The 18,146-nt window shown below is 39.1% G+C and overlaps 1 protein-coding gene across 3 annotated transcripts in view; it reads right to left on the minus strand.

Moving 5' to 3' along the window:
- FOXN3 (forkhead box N3) overlaps positions 1 to 18,146 on the minus strand; it is a 132,912-nt gene that overhangs the window by 17,756 nt on the left and 97,010 nt on the right. The window contains exon 4 of one of the 3 annotated variants that reach the window (XM_062495448.1): positions 10,149 to 10,211. The exons of 1 other annotated variant lie outside the window; for it this stretch is intronic. In XM_062495448.1, coding sequence (XP_062351432.1) covers positions 10,149 to 10,211 — 63 coding nt within the window. Of the gene's footprint in view, positions 1 to 10,145; positions 10,212 to 18,146 lie in introns of all 3 variants that reach the window. One more of the 3 variants, XM_062495447.1, reaches the window with a different exon arrangement.

The following is an 18,146-nucleotide window of genomic DNA, read 5'->3' on the forward strand; positions in this document are numbered from 1 at the left end:
CGAATGCATGTACTTAAGAGTCAAGACCAGCTATGAGTACAGATTTAACTATTTTGTCTACAAAAAGAAACAATGGCTCCTTACAGATAACAGAACACAAGCACATCACAGCTGACAGCTTTTTATCATCCCAGTTTACTTTCTGAGGAGCAGTATCTTTCCCCCCCCATCTCTGCAAAACAAAATATTAACTACAAATATGTATTTGCCAGGAAGAGAAAGAGAAGAGGCTAAAAAGGCCTTATCTCCATAGCACTAATTAGGCCCCATCTCTGGCCATTGATGACCCTGGCACACAGCCTGGCAGCAGCCCCGTGCCTCCCACACAAGGCTGGGTCACAGCCAGCCTCCCTCACCCATCATGTGCTGATGCCACCAAACTCGTAGGTACTGACCACTACAGACAGGCCATTTCACTGGGCCATTCAACTTGACTCTACATCAAAAACTGCAGCTCTGGCCAACAAGATTTTAATCTACTTGTCTTCTATCCAGTCATGTTCCTGTACACTGCTCAGCCCAGGGCAGACAGCTGAACAAGTAGCAGAGAAGCACTACCCAGGCACCACCAAAGCAAGAGTGTCCTTAGCAAGTCTCAGGATTTTCCCCCTTCACAGTGAGATGCAGGAGCAGCAAATACAGCTCTTAGACTAAGGCTTTACCAAGGACCTACTTGCTTGTAGAGGCATTTGTTTGCACTGCTATGATACCCCTTCAGGCTGGAACAGTAACCTTGCTACAGCCTCCACCTGAACTCACTTCTTAAATATCCACAACCAGCCAGTTAACACACATTCTATTTACTATAAGTCATCACTCATACCATAACTTTCCCCCACAGGGAATGTCCAAAAAGAGAATGATGAACATTACTCTTCTTATATTATTTTTAAACATACAGATATTTATAGAAACACATATAAGATAAATGGTAAACCGTATCACTTTATATAAACCCACAGAATTTGTTTTTAAACAAATTACGTAGAGATTAGAAAAAATATTCAGAATCAACACATACACGTCACATGCCCAACTTTAAATACTCACACCCCAAAATATGATTCTGAGGCAGAGGAGTATAGGCCCCGAAGTATGTTAGTTCTAAACTGCTGAGGTACACTTCAACTTCCTGTAAACTTCAAGCCAGATCGACACCTCCCCTCCTGCTGTCCTGGTGCTCACCTTATTTCGCTCCAGACCACACAGATTAGTTCTGGGAAAATAATCTTCCTCCTGCTTGTGAGAGCACATCACTCCCCTGATCAAATCCTGTCACTGCGTTACACCCACTCTTGCTTTTGAGCACCTTTGAAGAACAGGTCAGTTATATTTAGGTGCTTAAGTACAGCCTCAAATAGATAAAATTACAGAACCTGGTTTATAAAAACTTGGGTCAGCTTTCAATGACCAGAATAATTTTGAAATTGGATTTTGCTATTTATACCTCACTACTCTACACACTTTTTCCTTCATCACTAGTTTATGAGGAATCAATCAAGCCTCTTTCACTCAGGGGAGATTCTAAGGCTTTTGCTGCTCTGATATTCTGGTTTGTAGATACTGTAGAGGAACATTACAATCTTAAAACTCAAAAAAACTTTATTTCTTATTGTATTTGTTTCAACAGTATGACTTTCAGACACTAGTGTTATGAAAGAAAAGCAGTCTGCTCAAGGATATGGCTAACCTAAAATGCAAAGGTAAGTGGTAAATTCAAAGCAACAGATGAATGTGCTGAATACCAGAAGATCAATAAAAACACAATTTCCAAAGGGTATGGTTATTCCAACGAACTTTTAAAAGGGACAGATTTTATACTGTGCTACATGATATGGTTTCTCTATGGTTACAAAGTCCCATTAAAAGAAAGGAACCAGGAGTTTTGACTGAGAAAGATCTGTGAATTTTCTCTTCACTATGACACAAACCATAGTTTTATACTGAAATGAAACATTTATGCATATGCACAGAACATCTCTTAGCTATGGATACCATCTAAATATACACTGTAAAATTTCAAAGCAAACATACTGAAAGTGCTACTGCAAAAAGAGAGCAACAGGCTCCTTGATGCCCAAAATCTTCTTTCCACAGTTACCCAATTATCCTGGTCTGCTGGCAGAGGTAACTGATGCTTATTTTATTCTTTTTCCTTTGCCAACTCTCTCCCTTATTGACAACTCCCATTATTCCTTTAGAACATCCTGTTTACTTCCTCACCAGTTCTCAAAAATAGCTTCCTGTCTTTCTTTAGCTCTTCAGAGTTTCCTTTTTTCCCTGCACTCCTATATATGTATCTATACCTATATCTAATACACTTCCAAGTCTCACAACTTAGGATTTCTATACATTGACACCCTCACTGGAACCCCTCCTTCCTTTGCAGGTTTGTAAGTTATTTAAAACATTGCCCCACACACACACACACACACACTCTCTCTCTCTCTCTCTCTCTCTCTCTCTCTCTCTCTCTCTCTCTTTCTCTGTATATTCCCTTCAAGAAGTTACAAATGTTTGTAAAAATAGAAAACAAAGAAGTCTGTTGTCTTATGAAAATTTCCCCTATTGGTCTCTCATCTTGCCTATTAAATTCACTTCAATCATGGCCAGTCTGTGCCTCGTGCCATCACTCACTGAAAGGCTTAAATAAGACTATCGGGCCAGAAGAGGCCTTAACCATGATTCTGTGGTTCTAACTTTTCTCTAAAGTACATCACAGCTCTGTATAATGAAATTGTCACTCAGAATTCAATAACTATTTCATCTTGCAACAGTAGTCTTATTGCTACTGATTTTTGGTTTTGTTTCCTTGGTCTCTGAATTATGATTCAGCAAAAGCACTACATCATTCAGACAAACAGAAAGGTTGTATGCAAGGGATCGCTGAAGAAGGACGCTGGACTATGTAATGTATCCTTTCAGGAAACATAGGGAACCATAAATTAAAAAAAAACCCCAATATCCCAACTTGCTGGTAAATCACCTTCTGCAGCACTGTAAACATAAAATGAAAAGCAGGATTAAAATATTTAGTAGTAAAAGGTATTAATTTCTAGTTATCCATATTACCTATGTGCGATAGTAAGATTGATCTTTCTTGCTCATTCATCTCTACTTACAGCATTTAAACCATCAAAACTTATCCTTGCAAAAAATAACATTAATTAATTGATTTTGAAAAGATTATGTATATAAACTGCTATTACACTGTCCCCGGTACCCGGAGTCTTCCAGCCTTTGTGCGGACTGTATGATAGCTACTTATATTCAAGGAATTATTTATACGTCTTGGTGCTTTTGAAGGGTTGTGGATTATTTACTAGAAATTATGTGGTGTTTTTATTCCAAAGATACATTTACACCTTACAAGCTTTAATTATGTTTCAAACCCATACTTTGAGGTGAGATACTTATATTTTAGATTGAAGATTCAAGGTGTGGAGGTAAGATAATTTACTCCAAACCATATCATCAATCAGTGCCAATCTGGACTAACACCTTACAGTCCTGACCTCTCTCTTCTAAATGCTTCTTTAACCAACAGTCAGGCAGGTTACAGGTTCCCAATTCCTAGGCAGAAGTGTGAAATGTAATTTACACCTTTTCTGTGCAAGTGCAGAAAGCCGTTTATGTCTGAGAAACTCGGCTCAAGAAAACAATAAAAGAAAACCTGTGCATCTCTTTGATGAAGGTTTCCTTTTTCACAAAATGTTCCCACTGAAACACAAAGAGTCTGAAACGACAAAATCATTATTCACCTTTCAACTTTCATCACTGCTATGTTTTCAAGGGTGTACTTTGCTGTCAGGAAATTTAACTTTCCAACTTTCATTGGAGTAAACTGTGTACTGAGAATCTGCCCCTAATCTGCTGCATGAATGGGGAAATTATTTTTGGATCTTATGCTGCTCTGGTGGAATTTCACAAGCTAAGTAGACTCAGCCAGCTGAATCTCCACTGGCTAACTCTGGAGTAAAGCAATGCACCCAATGTCAAAAATCAAGACCACACCTCTAAAATTCTCCAAGGGGAAAAATAAATATCTTCCTTTTGTAGTGAACTTTCATGCTACAGTTTAACAGACAATAAAGAGAATGATATGTAGGAGAGCATACCATAAGCTGAATCCATCAAGGCACTATGTTCACACAGAGTTAAAAGAATCCAACAGAAACCCTTCAAAAATCCAGTGTTGTTTCATAGCCTGTACTCAGGGTCTCTAGGTGGAATGTAAGTAGAGCGCTACATGATCACAGCCAGTGCAGGACTATTTTAATCCAGAGTATGCTTTTGTGTGCACATTAGCTGAGTAGACTATTCCAACTATGGACATCCTTCATCACATCTCTCAACAGACTGCACCACTGATCTCTTACTTGCAGGTGTGTGCAGGTGAATCAAGTTCCATTTTGGTTGAGATAACCACCTCATCCAAGATCTTCACAACAGTGTCAAAAAACCTGTTTCAGACTGGGTCCTTCCTGAAGATCTGATTGTCAAACAAACAATATAGCAGTTTGGCAAAACTGAAGCGCAAAAGAACGAGGAAGCAATGGATAGTCACCAGACACACTGACACCCCAACACAACTCACTAAAAAAGGAAACTAACTTCTTGGTTAAACATTGGCACACAAAAGATAAATTAAGTATAATCAAGGAGTGAGACTTGTTGTCAATCACAACAGTAAATTGGGTAAAAAACATTTTCTTTGTGTGATCTGGGAAACAAACATACACTTCATTAAACTGTCTAGCTCAAGATAGCCAATACTTAGTAGGGGAGAAAGAACAGCATTTACTGATGAATTTTAAAGAAGTGGAATGTGTGAGCGTATCCTGTAGGGATAGACTGGTTCATTGCTTCTTCTGTCATCATATGGCACATGCATCGATCTCAGGGCTCTCTTCCCAGAACCAGCTTTTGTAGCACAGAAGAAATCATTAAAGACAAGAGGTTCTGAGTTTCAGCTAATATCTGTCAGCTTCACCTCTTTTCTGCCAAGCTTTCCCTCAGTACAGTGTTTAGCAGAATTCTTTATATCAGGCTACAAGAACTGAAAGTAGGAAATTGCTGCTGATGTATAGTGGATGGAACCTCAGAAGTTGCCAAAAGCAAATGTTTCCTGCCAAATGCGTAACTTTATTCAGCTATCTTATCCCAGGCACAAATTTGATGACATCTGCCCAACTTGTATTTTACTGCTCAAAGACAATTTTATAGCTCTTAAATTCCATACTCTGTAGCCCTTACATACTGTCAATCTAGGATGCATCCAACAAACCATTTACTCTGAACAAAAATTGAGGTGGGGGGAGACAAATGTATCCTGATAATCCTATCACACTCATACTTTTTCTAAAAATATTACAAGGAATACAGAGAAAGAAGTAGAAAATATTTCATAAAAACACGCTTTCTTTCCAAATTTATTTCATCCCTTTAATGGCTTAATATTTAACACCAAAGTAAAACAAATCAAAACAAAACCCCAACCAAAATCCAGCAATAGAAATTTTAAACATTATGAAAATGTCTTTTCCTATTTTTTGCTTTGATACAAAATTGTCAGCAAAAATAGCTTCATGAAACATTTTACTCTCAATGATTTATCATTTTCTGATAATCAAAGTTAGGCTGGAAGCTGTCTCAGTTATAGTAAGTGACTTGTCCATAAGCAGTACAAATAGCACATTACAGCTATCAAGTTTAATGTACAATAAAAATGTCCCAACAAAAGAGTACGTTCTATTTTCTCCTATTTGGAGAATTTCTGACTGTCATTAAGGTAGTTTTTTTGGTCTTGATTCCTGTACACGTATCTTGCTCACACACTTATCTACTTGCATTAGTTAAAAAAGTGGATTTTATTGGCATACAATGTTGGAAGTGTAGAGGTAAAGTAGATCTCTTTAGTGAATTACTTCTCTTCCCACTAAACTTAGAATATATGTATCTAGTCTGGGTCTTATATGTTTAGAGACGAAGATAAGTAAAGACTTCCAAATCAGAGACATTGTTTTCAATGCTGGAAAACCTATTTTTTAAGAAGCACACAGCAAAACTCCATGCTTTTACCTTCCTAAACATCTCTACCAGAGCACTTCAGTCTCCTAAAAGGAACCACCCACAAACACAGTGTTGCTAAATTTTCTGAAGGCCACGCCTTTCTAATCAAACCAACCAACTGAGTAGCAATGAGCAGTACTGAAACCAGAAGATGGATGTCAAGGCTGGGAAGACTCTCAGTTTCCTGGTTTCTACCCAAAACCTTTCTGTGAGCACTGTTTATTAGCTGTTTGCAGAACTAAAGTTTAGGTTGAGCATCGTACTTGCATTTGTGTGCAATTCACAGATTATAAAGGAACAGGCAAAGGACTATGCATGAATTTGAAGCTATGTGTATCAGCACCGAAAATCTTCTTGAATCAAATCAGTATTTCCAGGATAATCCCTCTGACCACAGCACTGTACACTGTGTGAACAGTGTATGGCAGCAGTAGCAGCCATACACTAACACAGTCCCTTCTTTACTCATCCCTCCAGAAAAGCAAGTGGCTCCAAGTTCAGAATGACCTCACTGATTAAGAAGGTGTTGCTACTTACATGCTTCCACTGCAAAAGCACCAAAATCTATCTCCATTTTCATCATGGCAAAACATCATGGTTGGCAAGATCCAATGACATGCCCATGATGCCACACTCTTTTAGGAGCAGGGAATACTATGCTGGAATGCAGGCAGCAATACTCACCTTCAAGAAGTGGCAAGAATTGAAATGCTGTAAAACTTTTGTACAAAAAAGGAAGTGTAGAAAACTAATTCAGGGACTTCACTGATTTAGTACCCATGAGTTCTAAACTGTTCTACCATTTGTTCACCACGTTGTTTACTTCTGTCTCTCTAAATTAGATTCACATGAGGAAACAGGCCCATAAATGCAACTTGCCCAAGATGGCCTGGATTACTCAGCGCACTGCAGGTCAAGATACAGTTTTCAATGCAAGTCAAAAATAATCCTAATAACAGTATTTTACTCTTTTTCTGTGCATTTTTGTTCTTCTGAATGAAAACTAAAGGATGATGGAATTGGGGTAAATGGTACACAATGATTGTCAGATACTATTTCAAGATTTCACATAAAAGCAAAAGCTGATTTCAGAATTAATTTGTGACTGTTAGCAGCGTTTCACACATCGGTGTGGAATTTTAAATGGTCATTTAAAACCGTAAAGCTAATTAATCAATCAATCTCTTACAAAGCAGGAGTAGTTTACTCTGGATTTTCTAGTACCACTGAGATGGGATTCCCTTCTGACAGACCATATTAAATGGTATAAATTTCAATAAGACTTTGAATAATTGCTGGAGCTAACTTTAACCTAAAGATGCCTTTGGTACCCACACTACCGGTAAAGACAAACACAGACTTTTACACCACTCAAAAAGCAGCTTTTAATCCAAGATGTCTTCAAATTCAAATGCCAATGAATTTAACCATCCATAGAAAATGAATCCACATTCTGTCACAATCTGCCTTGGAGGTATCCGCTTCTCACTACAATGGCTAATGCCTATAGGACAGGCAAAGGTCTTAATGGACCAGTGTTTTAAGCCTTCTGAGTTGTACAGTTGTTATAAGGTGAAAATGACCTCAGGTTCTGCCTCCAGCTGACTCTTTGTTGTGTCAGTAAGTGGCATGTTCAGAGTCAGACTCTCAGACCAAAATAGGGTTTCATACAGGTATTAAAACCTGTGGCCAAACTGCAAACTATTTCTTCACTCTCTAAATCTTGTCTTCAGAAGATGGGGATTTTGCAGCCCTTATGCACATACTTGACACCACAGTCTGATACCAGGTACAGAACTCTCAGTCTTCAATGGATCCAATGGTATCAGCACACTTACTTCCCTGGTAATTAATTCCCAGCTTGATTTACAGACCAATATAGCCACTGACAGAACAGAGAATGAACTGTGAACTTCCAGATGATGCTCAACATTGCAGTGAAACTTTCATAGCCAACCTGCCTTTTATGTGAAAACTAATTTTAAGTGTGATTGTTTTTCACACAATTGTTTCTTAAAGTAAAGCAGCAATTAATTTGCTTTAAGATGCCTAAGATTTTCCTAACATGGCACATAAGTGAGACCCAACTGCAATTGACAGGACAGGCTGCTTTACTTCTTCAAGGTATCCATTCACACACCTGCCAAAATACTTCTGCTTTGTAATTTAGAGGGCCTCTGAGGTCACGATAGAAACTTCTGGCCTTTTCTCCTGGCAGTTCTATCAGTGTCTAGAAAGATCCATGAACTTCTGAGCAGACCTTGCATTTGAGTTTAAGGACACAGAGGAAGGCCTTGTTTCTCATGGATATCAAGGAGGGAGCAGTGTCAATGGGGAGCCATCTTTTTGCTTTCATCTCCCTGTCACTTTTACGTCCTCACAATAAGAGCCCACTGGGAAGAAGAGACAGGATGGGGAGATATTCCAAACTCATAGGAGGCTAGAATTTCCTTCCTCAGAGTGACCTCTACAACATAAACAGTAGTAAGCCAAAACTATCAAACTATAATGTCTATGAAATGACAGTGCACAAGTCTTCAAATCACTTTCACTACAATGTTGGCAAACATGTGCACATGAGAAAAATCTGCAGCACGTCTAGCACGTGTTTAGTATTATGGATTTCCTCCTGTTCTTGTCTGAAGTCCTCTCCCATCCTCCAGTGCCTCCAGGAGTTCATATTACTCTGTGTTTTCCCCATCCTTTTCCATGCACATACTACTCATGTCCGCTTCCCTCTCCCATATACCCTTTTACCCCTGCACTTTGAATCTATACCAATTCCTTTCCCCTTTTTTTCTACCTCAAAAATCTGGCTTCTTTAAATCTACAATCCTTTGGAAATGGTCTCATTTTATTCTTCCCACTATGCCCAAGCATAACCTCCTCTTCCCAATAAAATCTTTTCTTTTTCCTACCTACACACAGCAGGGATTGCTTGCCCTTTGACCATGCGCATTTCCTGAAAGCTGCTTAGGAGGAGGCAAGGACCACTCTTCTCTTTCCAGAACAGTTTCTTGGTACATCACGCTCTCCTGAGAGAAGCTTCTCAAGAAGCATTCCTCTGGCAGGGTCACAAAGCAGGCTGACAATAGCTTTCCTCAGCTGCATGGGAAATGCTTTGATGATAATTGACTCTCTTCCCCAGGCAGAGTATCAAAGTGCAAATCAAGGCTTCCCCTGGAATCTGGAGTTGGTTGCCCAGGCTAGAACAATAGCAGTGATGCTAGACAGTCTTGGTTTCTGTTTTAACTTCTGCCTTTATTTCACAGAGGTGCCTGTCACTTGGCATTACTACCATGCTTGCTGATTAGCGATATGCTTGTTTTCCTGCATTCCCTGCTTTTGAGCAGCTGTATTCCACCATGGATTCCTGTAATATTTTCCCTGCAAAATCTGTGGGGCAGGATGGCTCCTGCAGTATTTGCACTGCCCAGTACAGCGGGGGTCCGAGCTTCTTCACTGCTCTGTTAATATACAGCATTAAAACCTTAGGTCTGGTCACAGAACAGGGAGGACGGTATTGGCAGGAAATGGGACCTCTCTCTTTGCTTCTTGTCACCTGTGTAACACCTCGCACTGGTCAGAGCAAAAAAAAAAACCCAAAACGGGCAGGATGTGTGCAAGGAAGGAGCTGAAACAGTGCCCAAGTGAATGGAAAGTATCCAGATGGCTGCGGTAACTTACATGATAGGAGTCAAATCAAAACAAAATGAAAACAGAACCATATGCCATGTACTCTTTTGCTCTCTTTCTCTCTCTCCCTGCCTTTCTCCTTGGCTGTTGCCCCAGGTCTTTCTATGAGTATGGATAATAGTATGTTACTCATTTAAGTGTATGTCATGAATAACAATAACCTCTCTTTCACATTAGAGATCACGGATTAATATTATTCATGTAACAAAGAATGTAATATGAACCACAGAATTAAGGGTCAAGGAAGTGCAAGGGTCTACAAGGGAAGTTATATTTCTTTATTACATCCTTTTTATCTGGTATCCTGTATACTTTATAAAAGAGAATATTAATTTCATACGTCTATGTTGCTATATGCTATAGAAATATCTACTCACAACCTGCTTGTATCTCAGGGGGAGTATTCAAAAGCATCATGGCAGTGGCAGCATCAATGTCAGGATCTGGAAAAATCAACCAATAAATACATTACTTACAACTGGGCTAATCTTCTCAGCCCCATTGCTAAACTACAGGTTCGACCACATCTCCGAGTGAAAAGGTTACAAGAGTTCACTATTCAGAGGGCTTGTTGACTACACATTAAATTTATCCCCAAACTTGCATGTGATCCCATTGTAACTATTAAACAGAGTGATGATCTATGTCACCAAACCGTACTTCTGCTGGTGTGTGCATGATACCTTTGCTGCTAGCCTCACCAATGCCTGTGCAATTCTGTAGAGAGTAGTTAGATTTTATTACACAGGATCTGTGAAAGCAGGGGCAACATCACAATTTTGAAGCAACATGAGCTGACAGCTGAGGAGTGGGAAAGCACAAGGAATACCTGAGCAAGTACAGAAGATGATACTTGGTCATTTCTATTTGTCAAGAAAGATTTCAAAGTTTGAGAAAGTGCTGGAAGACAAACTGCCGCAATTAAGAAACAAAACAAAACAAAACAAACAAAAAAAGCTAACATTTCACTGAAGAACCACCTTATTTGCATCCTTGACCACTGTCACTTTAATATAAGCAAAAATTATCAGTTGGCTGCTGTTACTCTTAAATTGGTTTGTGAACAGTCAACTGACAGATGGTAAGTTACAGAGACAGAACAAAATATGATCCTTTTATATCTATATTCACTTGCTTCACACACAACAGCTCGGCTGCTATGGAAATGCAGGTATCTATGACAACAGTAAACAACCCCACAACGGCCACTGAATAAGCTGAAAAGAACATCTGCCCCAGCAAAGCGTCCCAGCTGCCCTGGGGCACAACTTGCTAATCGTGCAGTGATGCCGTGTGACAGAGAAAGCCGCCTATGCCATGTACAAATAAATGAAGTGTGCAATTGAAGCAGACATAAAAACGCACACTCTGGCTGACTGCTGCCTCTGTGCTGCTAAACTGAATGACTAATGAGTATGAATTTGTTGTTTGGGGTTGGAGGGGGGTTTTCAGCTTGTCAGTATTTACACCAAATTACATACCAAAAAATTAATTTACTACTAATAGCTTCATGGCACTTAATTTTGGCTATTATGACAGAAAATTACTTACCACTGTTAAAAATATCTGTATTTTTGAACTTTATATATTTCAAATCTATTCCCGGTAATGTGATGTGATATAAAGCCCTGTAATTTATTAACAATACAAATGACGTAGACAGGATTTCAAAATCTGCTTAAGCCAAACAGGAATTCACTTGACTGCAGAATTAAAAAAGGGACTTTTTATTAGTCTAAGTATGTACTACTTCTCTGTGAATAGATGCAAACACTCTTCTAAAGACTACTACTCTATTATTTAATTGCTAAAACAAGAAACAGTGAAACAGTATAGTGGGTGTTGAACCGAAGCTGAAGCAGCAGCAGACTTAGCATAAAAGGTGCCTCTGTCTTCTGGACAGGTCAACATTTTTCAAAGAAAAAGCAGCATTACCAACTTATGTTCATCTTCAAGTCTGAAGATACCTCAAAAATAGCATTCCTGCTGCAATTATGTACACTGAAAGTGCCATTTCCCAACAGATTCATTCCCAAATAAGTGCCATGTTGCAAGACTGGATCCACACACCACACAGCAAGTGCGTGCTTTCAAACTAAAGAAGAATAATCCATCTAATGTTAAAAAGCAAGACAAAAGAGCAAAGAAGCCTGAGAAACAAAGACAAACCAAACCAGAATTCTTCCCTCTTTTTCATACAGGAAAATCAGGAGATTGTCAGAAGCTGAATTTAGCATATCATAGTTCATACAGCCAATTTCAGCACTGGTTTATTGGCTGTTCCTAAATGTCATTTTGTTTTAGTTCAGTGGATGACACTGTAGTGTAACTTGAATTTTGCTGCTGAAAGAATAAAAGAACACTACTAGGAAAAGCACATTTCCTGATGACTCTGGGTTTTGTTTGTGCAACAAAATCCATGATTTGAGATAAAATTGATGCAACCCGTTTCTGTTGAAAGGTGCGTTCTTAGCCTTTGGACCACTAATGGTACCACGGTGTTTCTGCAATGATGTAAGACATGATCACGAGCTGCTCACAACACAGGACTGCATCTGCAGCAGCTGTGTCCTGAAGAATAGCCATGTCTCATGCCCATTCATGCCTGCTATGGTGCCTAGATCTGTTTCTGTTGGTATATTCTTGAAGAAACCAGACAGCTATTCCACAATGCCTTGGCAGAGGTAAGAGAGCTTAGAGGCATGCATGAATGCTGGTATCAGTAGGATCCAGGAAAATGTGCTTTGGGTTTTCCTACTGCAAGGAAAAAAGAAAAAGGAGCAACTGGTGCACAAGTGAGACAAGGGCCAAGGGCCATGTGTCTGTCTAAGCCCACACAAAGAGACAGATTGAAAGGCTGGCACATTCTTTTGCATTTTTATCAATTTGAAAGCATTCTCATGAGCAGTGTGTCAAGAAGAGCCAAGAAGTAGCCATAAGGAGAAGCACCAAAGGCATGGGACTGAAGATTACCTTTGCTGGGACTAGCACTTATAGCTTTGGCTTTGGCAGGCACTGGTCCCCACCAGTGCCCCCACACTGGTGGCCCTTTCCCCACTGCCATCCTTCTGAAGCCCCTTCCATGTGGATGCTCTCATTTGTGGCTGTAAGGCCTGACCTTGCTTACTGCTGCATCACCACCAATTGGTAACTGGATCTTGTCCCTTTTACCTGGCCTGTGTTCATGAATCTGTGGATTTCAGAACGGAGATCTCTGGCCTACCTGAAGTCTGCGATCAACAGAAAAGCTCATGAAGTTATTAACAGTGGGTGGTTAGTGAAACATGATTGCAGGAACATCTTTCCCTAGGAAACCAGGTTAAAAATAACTACATACAAATTCTGGAATATAGAAAATTAAGTATTTAAATTAATGCATTCTGGTTTCTTTTTTAGCTAATTCAAGTAAATGGTGAACTGACTACATACATGAATTGTTAATTCTTTGTCAGTGGAAAGCAGATGTCCAGCCTTCCCTGTGAAAGAGTAAGGAGTAAGGAAGAAAAGGAAAGATTGCAGGTGTTGTACAAAGAAGTGCATGTCAAAGTCTCAAACAGGCAACACTGGAGAGTGATAAGAAAATAATGACAAAAATCGCCAGCAGCCATGGTTCTTCCTAACAAACACCTGCAGTCCAGCTGTACATTTGGTACTTCACACTACACTAAGAAGTTTCAGAGCTTGGCCCCTCATGCACCAAGGCTCTATCACAAGGTACCAGAAAGGACCTGGAAGAATCCTTAAGCACTGATAAGATCTTGTAAGGTATAAAAGGCATCAAGGGGCTGGAATTCTACTACAGCTGCACTACCTCCCCTTGCAGTGTGAGCCTGCTGGTGTTTTGGCCAGCACTACTCTCAAACACAAAACTTCTTTTCATGAAGATGATACCAATGGTGGTACAAACCTCATGGCAATTCTGTTTGCTGCATTTTAGATTCACGCCCCTTGTCAGCAGATTCTTAAACAGTGAACACCAAATCTGTAAACAGCACCTAGTTCTTTCAGGGAAAAAATAGCCTACAATTTATCACTCTGTGGAATTTCATCTATGCATATTGTCAAGACATACTTTGAGCCAAATACTGCTTTGTATGTTACCTATATAGATCAGAATTTGTCTTGCACAGGCGTGTGAAGTGGTGAAATGGTAGGTATGAAATATTTAGCATGAGATTACATACAAGCAATGCAGACAAATAGCCCTCAGGTAGCAGACTCTTTATTCTAGAATTCACAAAAATAATTAATATCAGTCTGAGAAAGCCAGATGTGACAGCTGTTCTTTTATATGTTGTGATCTCTGATCAGAGTTCATTTTCTAGAGAGAGAAAGTGATTTATAGCTATTATTTTGATATTATTTTAAACTTTCATCTGGTTTCAACAAACCCTTCAAATCCATCCCCTTATAATTAAATAAAAATTAGGGTAACATAGTGCCCTCATGGTTGTGCAAATCTTTACAGCCATGCTATAAGGTTATAAAGAAAATAGCAGCTAAAGCAGTTCAAAGCAACCATGGCCTGAATTTTCCAGTACAGATGCCTAGAGACAGGCACTTAAGATGTACATTTAGGTATTAATAAAATGTTACAGCCATTTTTTTACTGACGTAAAAAATATAGTTAGTAAATAAACTGCACCATCTGTACACTACAACCATAGCTATGTTATCTCATCAGGAAGGAATTTATAAGGTCTTCTTTTAATTTAAAGTTACTACATCTAAAACAGAACTATTTTTGTAAAGTATGTCACTTTACCATTGAATATGCTAGTTTTTTGGTCCATTCTACTTCTGCCTCAGCATCCTCCACTGCTTTTTCCTATTTATATCTTCCTAGTGTAGGTGGAATGCCTAAAACCTAATGCCATTGTACTCAAAAGGCAGAAGTTCAGATTATCCCTTTTCTACAAGTCAGCCTTCTAACTCCCTCCTTGCTGCACTTTCTAGCACAGCCCATGCCTACACTTTTTTTTGCTATTTGATTCTTGGATATTTTCAATTTTCATCAGTAGTAAAACGGTGCAAAAGCAACATTGTCTTCCAACTTTTACCTTTAGGCTTATTAAACTGCAACAGAGAAAACAGCATCTTGCCCCTGTTTAACCTGTCTGTTAGCAGACGTGCCTTTCCCTTCCCACATCATGATGGTTAACCTTGGTATGAGTCAGGTCAAAACCACAGGGAATAATGAACAGAATGGTGGTTTTTTTCCCATTTGCTTTTTTTTTTTCTCTTCTATTTTAAATTTATTTTGCCTAATGATAGAATAAGAATATAGTTGTTAAAATAAAGTTGCAATGTGCAATACAGAAAGAAATACCTGAAGAGAACTGTAAGTACTGTAACTCTGTCAAACTCCTTGGTGTGGGATGCCACTGAGTCCACTTCTGAAATATTTAAATAAGGTTGAGAAGTTCTCTTAAAATAAACAGAATACTTGTGGAAGCATACAGTAAACCAGTAGGATTCAGAACCAAGATCTTGGGAAGAAACAAGAAATTATATTCATATCTCGACAACAGTGCACAAAAGACCAAGCATGAGAATTCTGGAAGTCATACAACAGAGGCCAGGAGGAAGCAATTTCATTAGCAATGCCAAGTTACAGTGCAGCATCTCCCACTCCTTTAACCAGCTCTAGTATGAGACACAGAAGAAGAAAGGCACAGGACTAAATGAACTAATAAATTTTTCCTATTTAAGTTCATTTCCAGCATTGCCAAGTAAGCTATGGCACAAGTATCATAAGAGGTCTAATTTAAAAAAATACAGAACATTTCTACCAGAAACCTTCTTCCTGCTCCTGTATTTTGTCACATTTGTATTGTCATGAAGCAACACATATGATTTTCATACTCTAGCAATACCATTTTATCAGCTGAAAAACTGTAAACCAAACATACAATTACAATGTATTCTTGTTAAAAATACTAGCTTTAATAAAAAGAATGATAGTAGAAAGAGCTACAGTAGGTCTTACACATGCACTGACTCAAAGAGGTTCATCAATCATTCAGAAAGCTGTGGGAAACTAAAGCACCCTAATTTTTCATCTTAGATCATTTAACTGTTAAAAGACAGACTCACAATACGATAGGCATTTTACCAGTGCAAAATAAAAATATTGTAAGAGACACCTGAATAAAGAGAGATGAGATACACATCTTACACACAAAGATGATGCATTATACCACATACTCTCCTTAAAAGCAGGGTGAAGACTTTTTGCTTTGGTTTTGTTCCTCTATTTTAAAATTGTTTTTTCATTTTGATGCACATTAGTAGCAAGATTAACTTTCAGTGCAGAAGGACGTGAAAATAAAATTTACCAATCACAAAGGCAACAGCAAAGTTTTTTGACTCCATCCAGCCTGTGCAGCTTGGAATACGGAACAGAGAACAGCTAGAGAAAGCACTGGCCAGTGAGCTAGCACAGAAGAGAGAAACAATTTGCTGTTGCATTATGTACTTACCTAGTTTTTGATCAGGAATTTCAACCATCTTCTTAACTGACTGCTGCAGCCTCAGCTTCTACAGTGGAAGATGTGATTGTGACGGCTGTAACTCCTTGCAGTCTTACAGGTTGCAAACTTTTTTCAATTTTTGATTAAGAATACACATACACATAAACACATGTGCTCTTTGAACCCAGTGTGTTATCTCTGGGACATCAAGGTCATCATTGCTCAAGCTTTCATAATGTCCCTGCTGCTAACAATAGGTCTCCCTTCCTGCAAAGTGGGAGGATGGCTGGCAGAGGAAGTCCTCTATAAAGTTGTGACCAGGAGGCAGTCCCCTACAAAACTCTTACCATTTAAGACCAAATAAACTATACCCTATATTGTCCCATACCAGTGTTTTTCTAAGCACTCATTTCCTTCTCACTGCTATTTCAAAATACATTTGTGCCCACCAGGCCTTGAGAACCAAGTACCTCTTTCAGTCCAGCAAGCACAGGATGTTCCAGGTGGAAAAGACCCGATGCACTCCCCTTAGCTTGAGTGACTCTTGAGGAAATGTCTTCAGCCCCCCTGCCTCCCTCAACCACTACAGCTTCCTGCAGTTCTGCAGGAAAAGGTGGCTTCTGGGTACCTTCACTACAAGATGAGTCTTCAGGAGGGCTTCACCCAAATATCCTAACTGTTGGAACCACCACACGAAGAACAAAGCAAGGGAAAGCCTGGGGAGGTGAACCCAATAAATAAATTCCCCAGTGGTTTCAGGATCCAGAAGGCAAAGGGGCAAATATCAGATAAACATGAAAACAACAGTGAGAAGATTTGAGAGAGGGATTTGAAGAAAAAAACGTTGCTGCTAATGATGAGAAGAAAGTCAGGCACGTGACACTGCCAATGAAAGCACTGTACGTAGCATAAGAGCCAAATGCAGTCTAAAACCAGAGTAAGTGCAGAAAAGGTGAACAAAAAAACCAGCAGCTAAAATAGCTGTGTCCTAATAACACAGGAAGACTATCATAATGGAAGAGGAACTCAAAGCACTAGTGCTATTACAGGAAAATTCACAAACAGGGTGAAACAGCAATTATTAGTGAAACAGGTGCCAAAAGGTCAGTATTTTTCAAAGAAAATATAGATTTTATATGGTAGGATTCTGTTATGCAATAGAGAAAGAGCAAACTTCAGAATTGGAATAAAAAAGAAAATGTTTGGAAATGCTGTGGACAGATGGTCAAAGAAGATTTCTAAGAGAGACTCTGGGTCTGCTCTTGATTTCTTACACCAGATATAGATCTGGATACAGCTCTGCATCATTAAAGAAATGGGAACTACGTCAACAAGGGAGTTGTTGTACTTCACAGTACAGATTGGAGAACAAATGCTATTAACCATGGTAAGTAAGACCAGTTATTCCTGGATGTGACAGCTGACAGTTTCTTTATCCATGCTGCTGAATGAACAAGCATAGATTCTATTCTGCTCTTTACGATAAATAATGAGGATGACTCTGGAATGGAGCACCATGAAGTGATTCAGTTTAGATTAAGCGGGAAGGGTAACAGCAAGCCTAATTTTGTTTAAGATCTATTATTTTGGAAGAGCAAGTTCTGATGAACTAAATGCTTCCTGTGGAACCTCTGGAAAACAGACTGGACTGAGGAACTCTATACCTCAGCCTGGAAAAAGCTGCAGTTTCTGCAAGTCACTGCACCAAGACCTAGACCAAACCTGTATCTGGAGAAAAGCAGGGAAGATGCACTTTTTGAAAATAAAACCACAAAACCTTAAAGAAACCAAGCTGGACAACCGAACCAACACAGAAACTGACTTTAAGACAGAAAACAGAGAGCTTGGCTTGCTCAGTTAAACAAAACAAAGGCAGATAGGAAGTAAGACTATCAACTTGAGGTA

The sequence above is a fragment of the Cinclus cinclus genome, chromosome 6 (genome assembly GCF_963662255.1).
Source record: "Cinclus cinclus chromosome 6, bCinCin1.1, whole genome shotgun sequence".
Classification (NCBI taxonomy): Eukaryota; Metazoa; Chordata; class Aves; order Passeriformes; family Cinclidae; genus Cinclus; species Cinclus cinclus.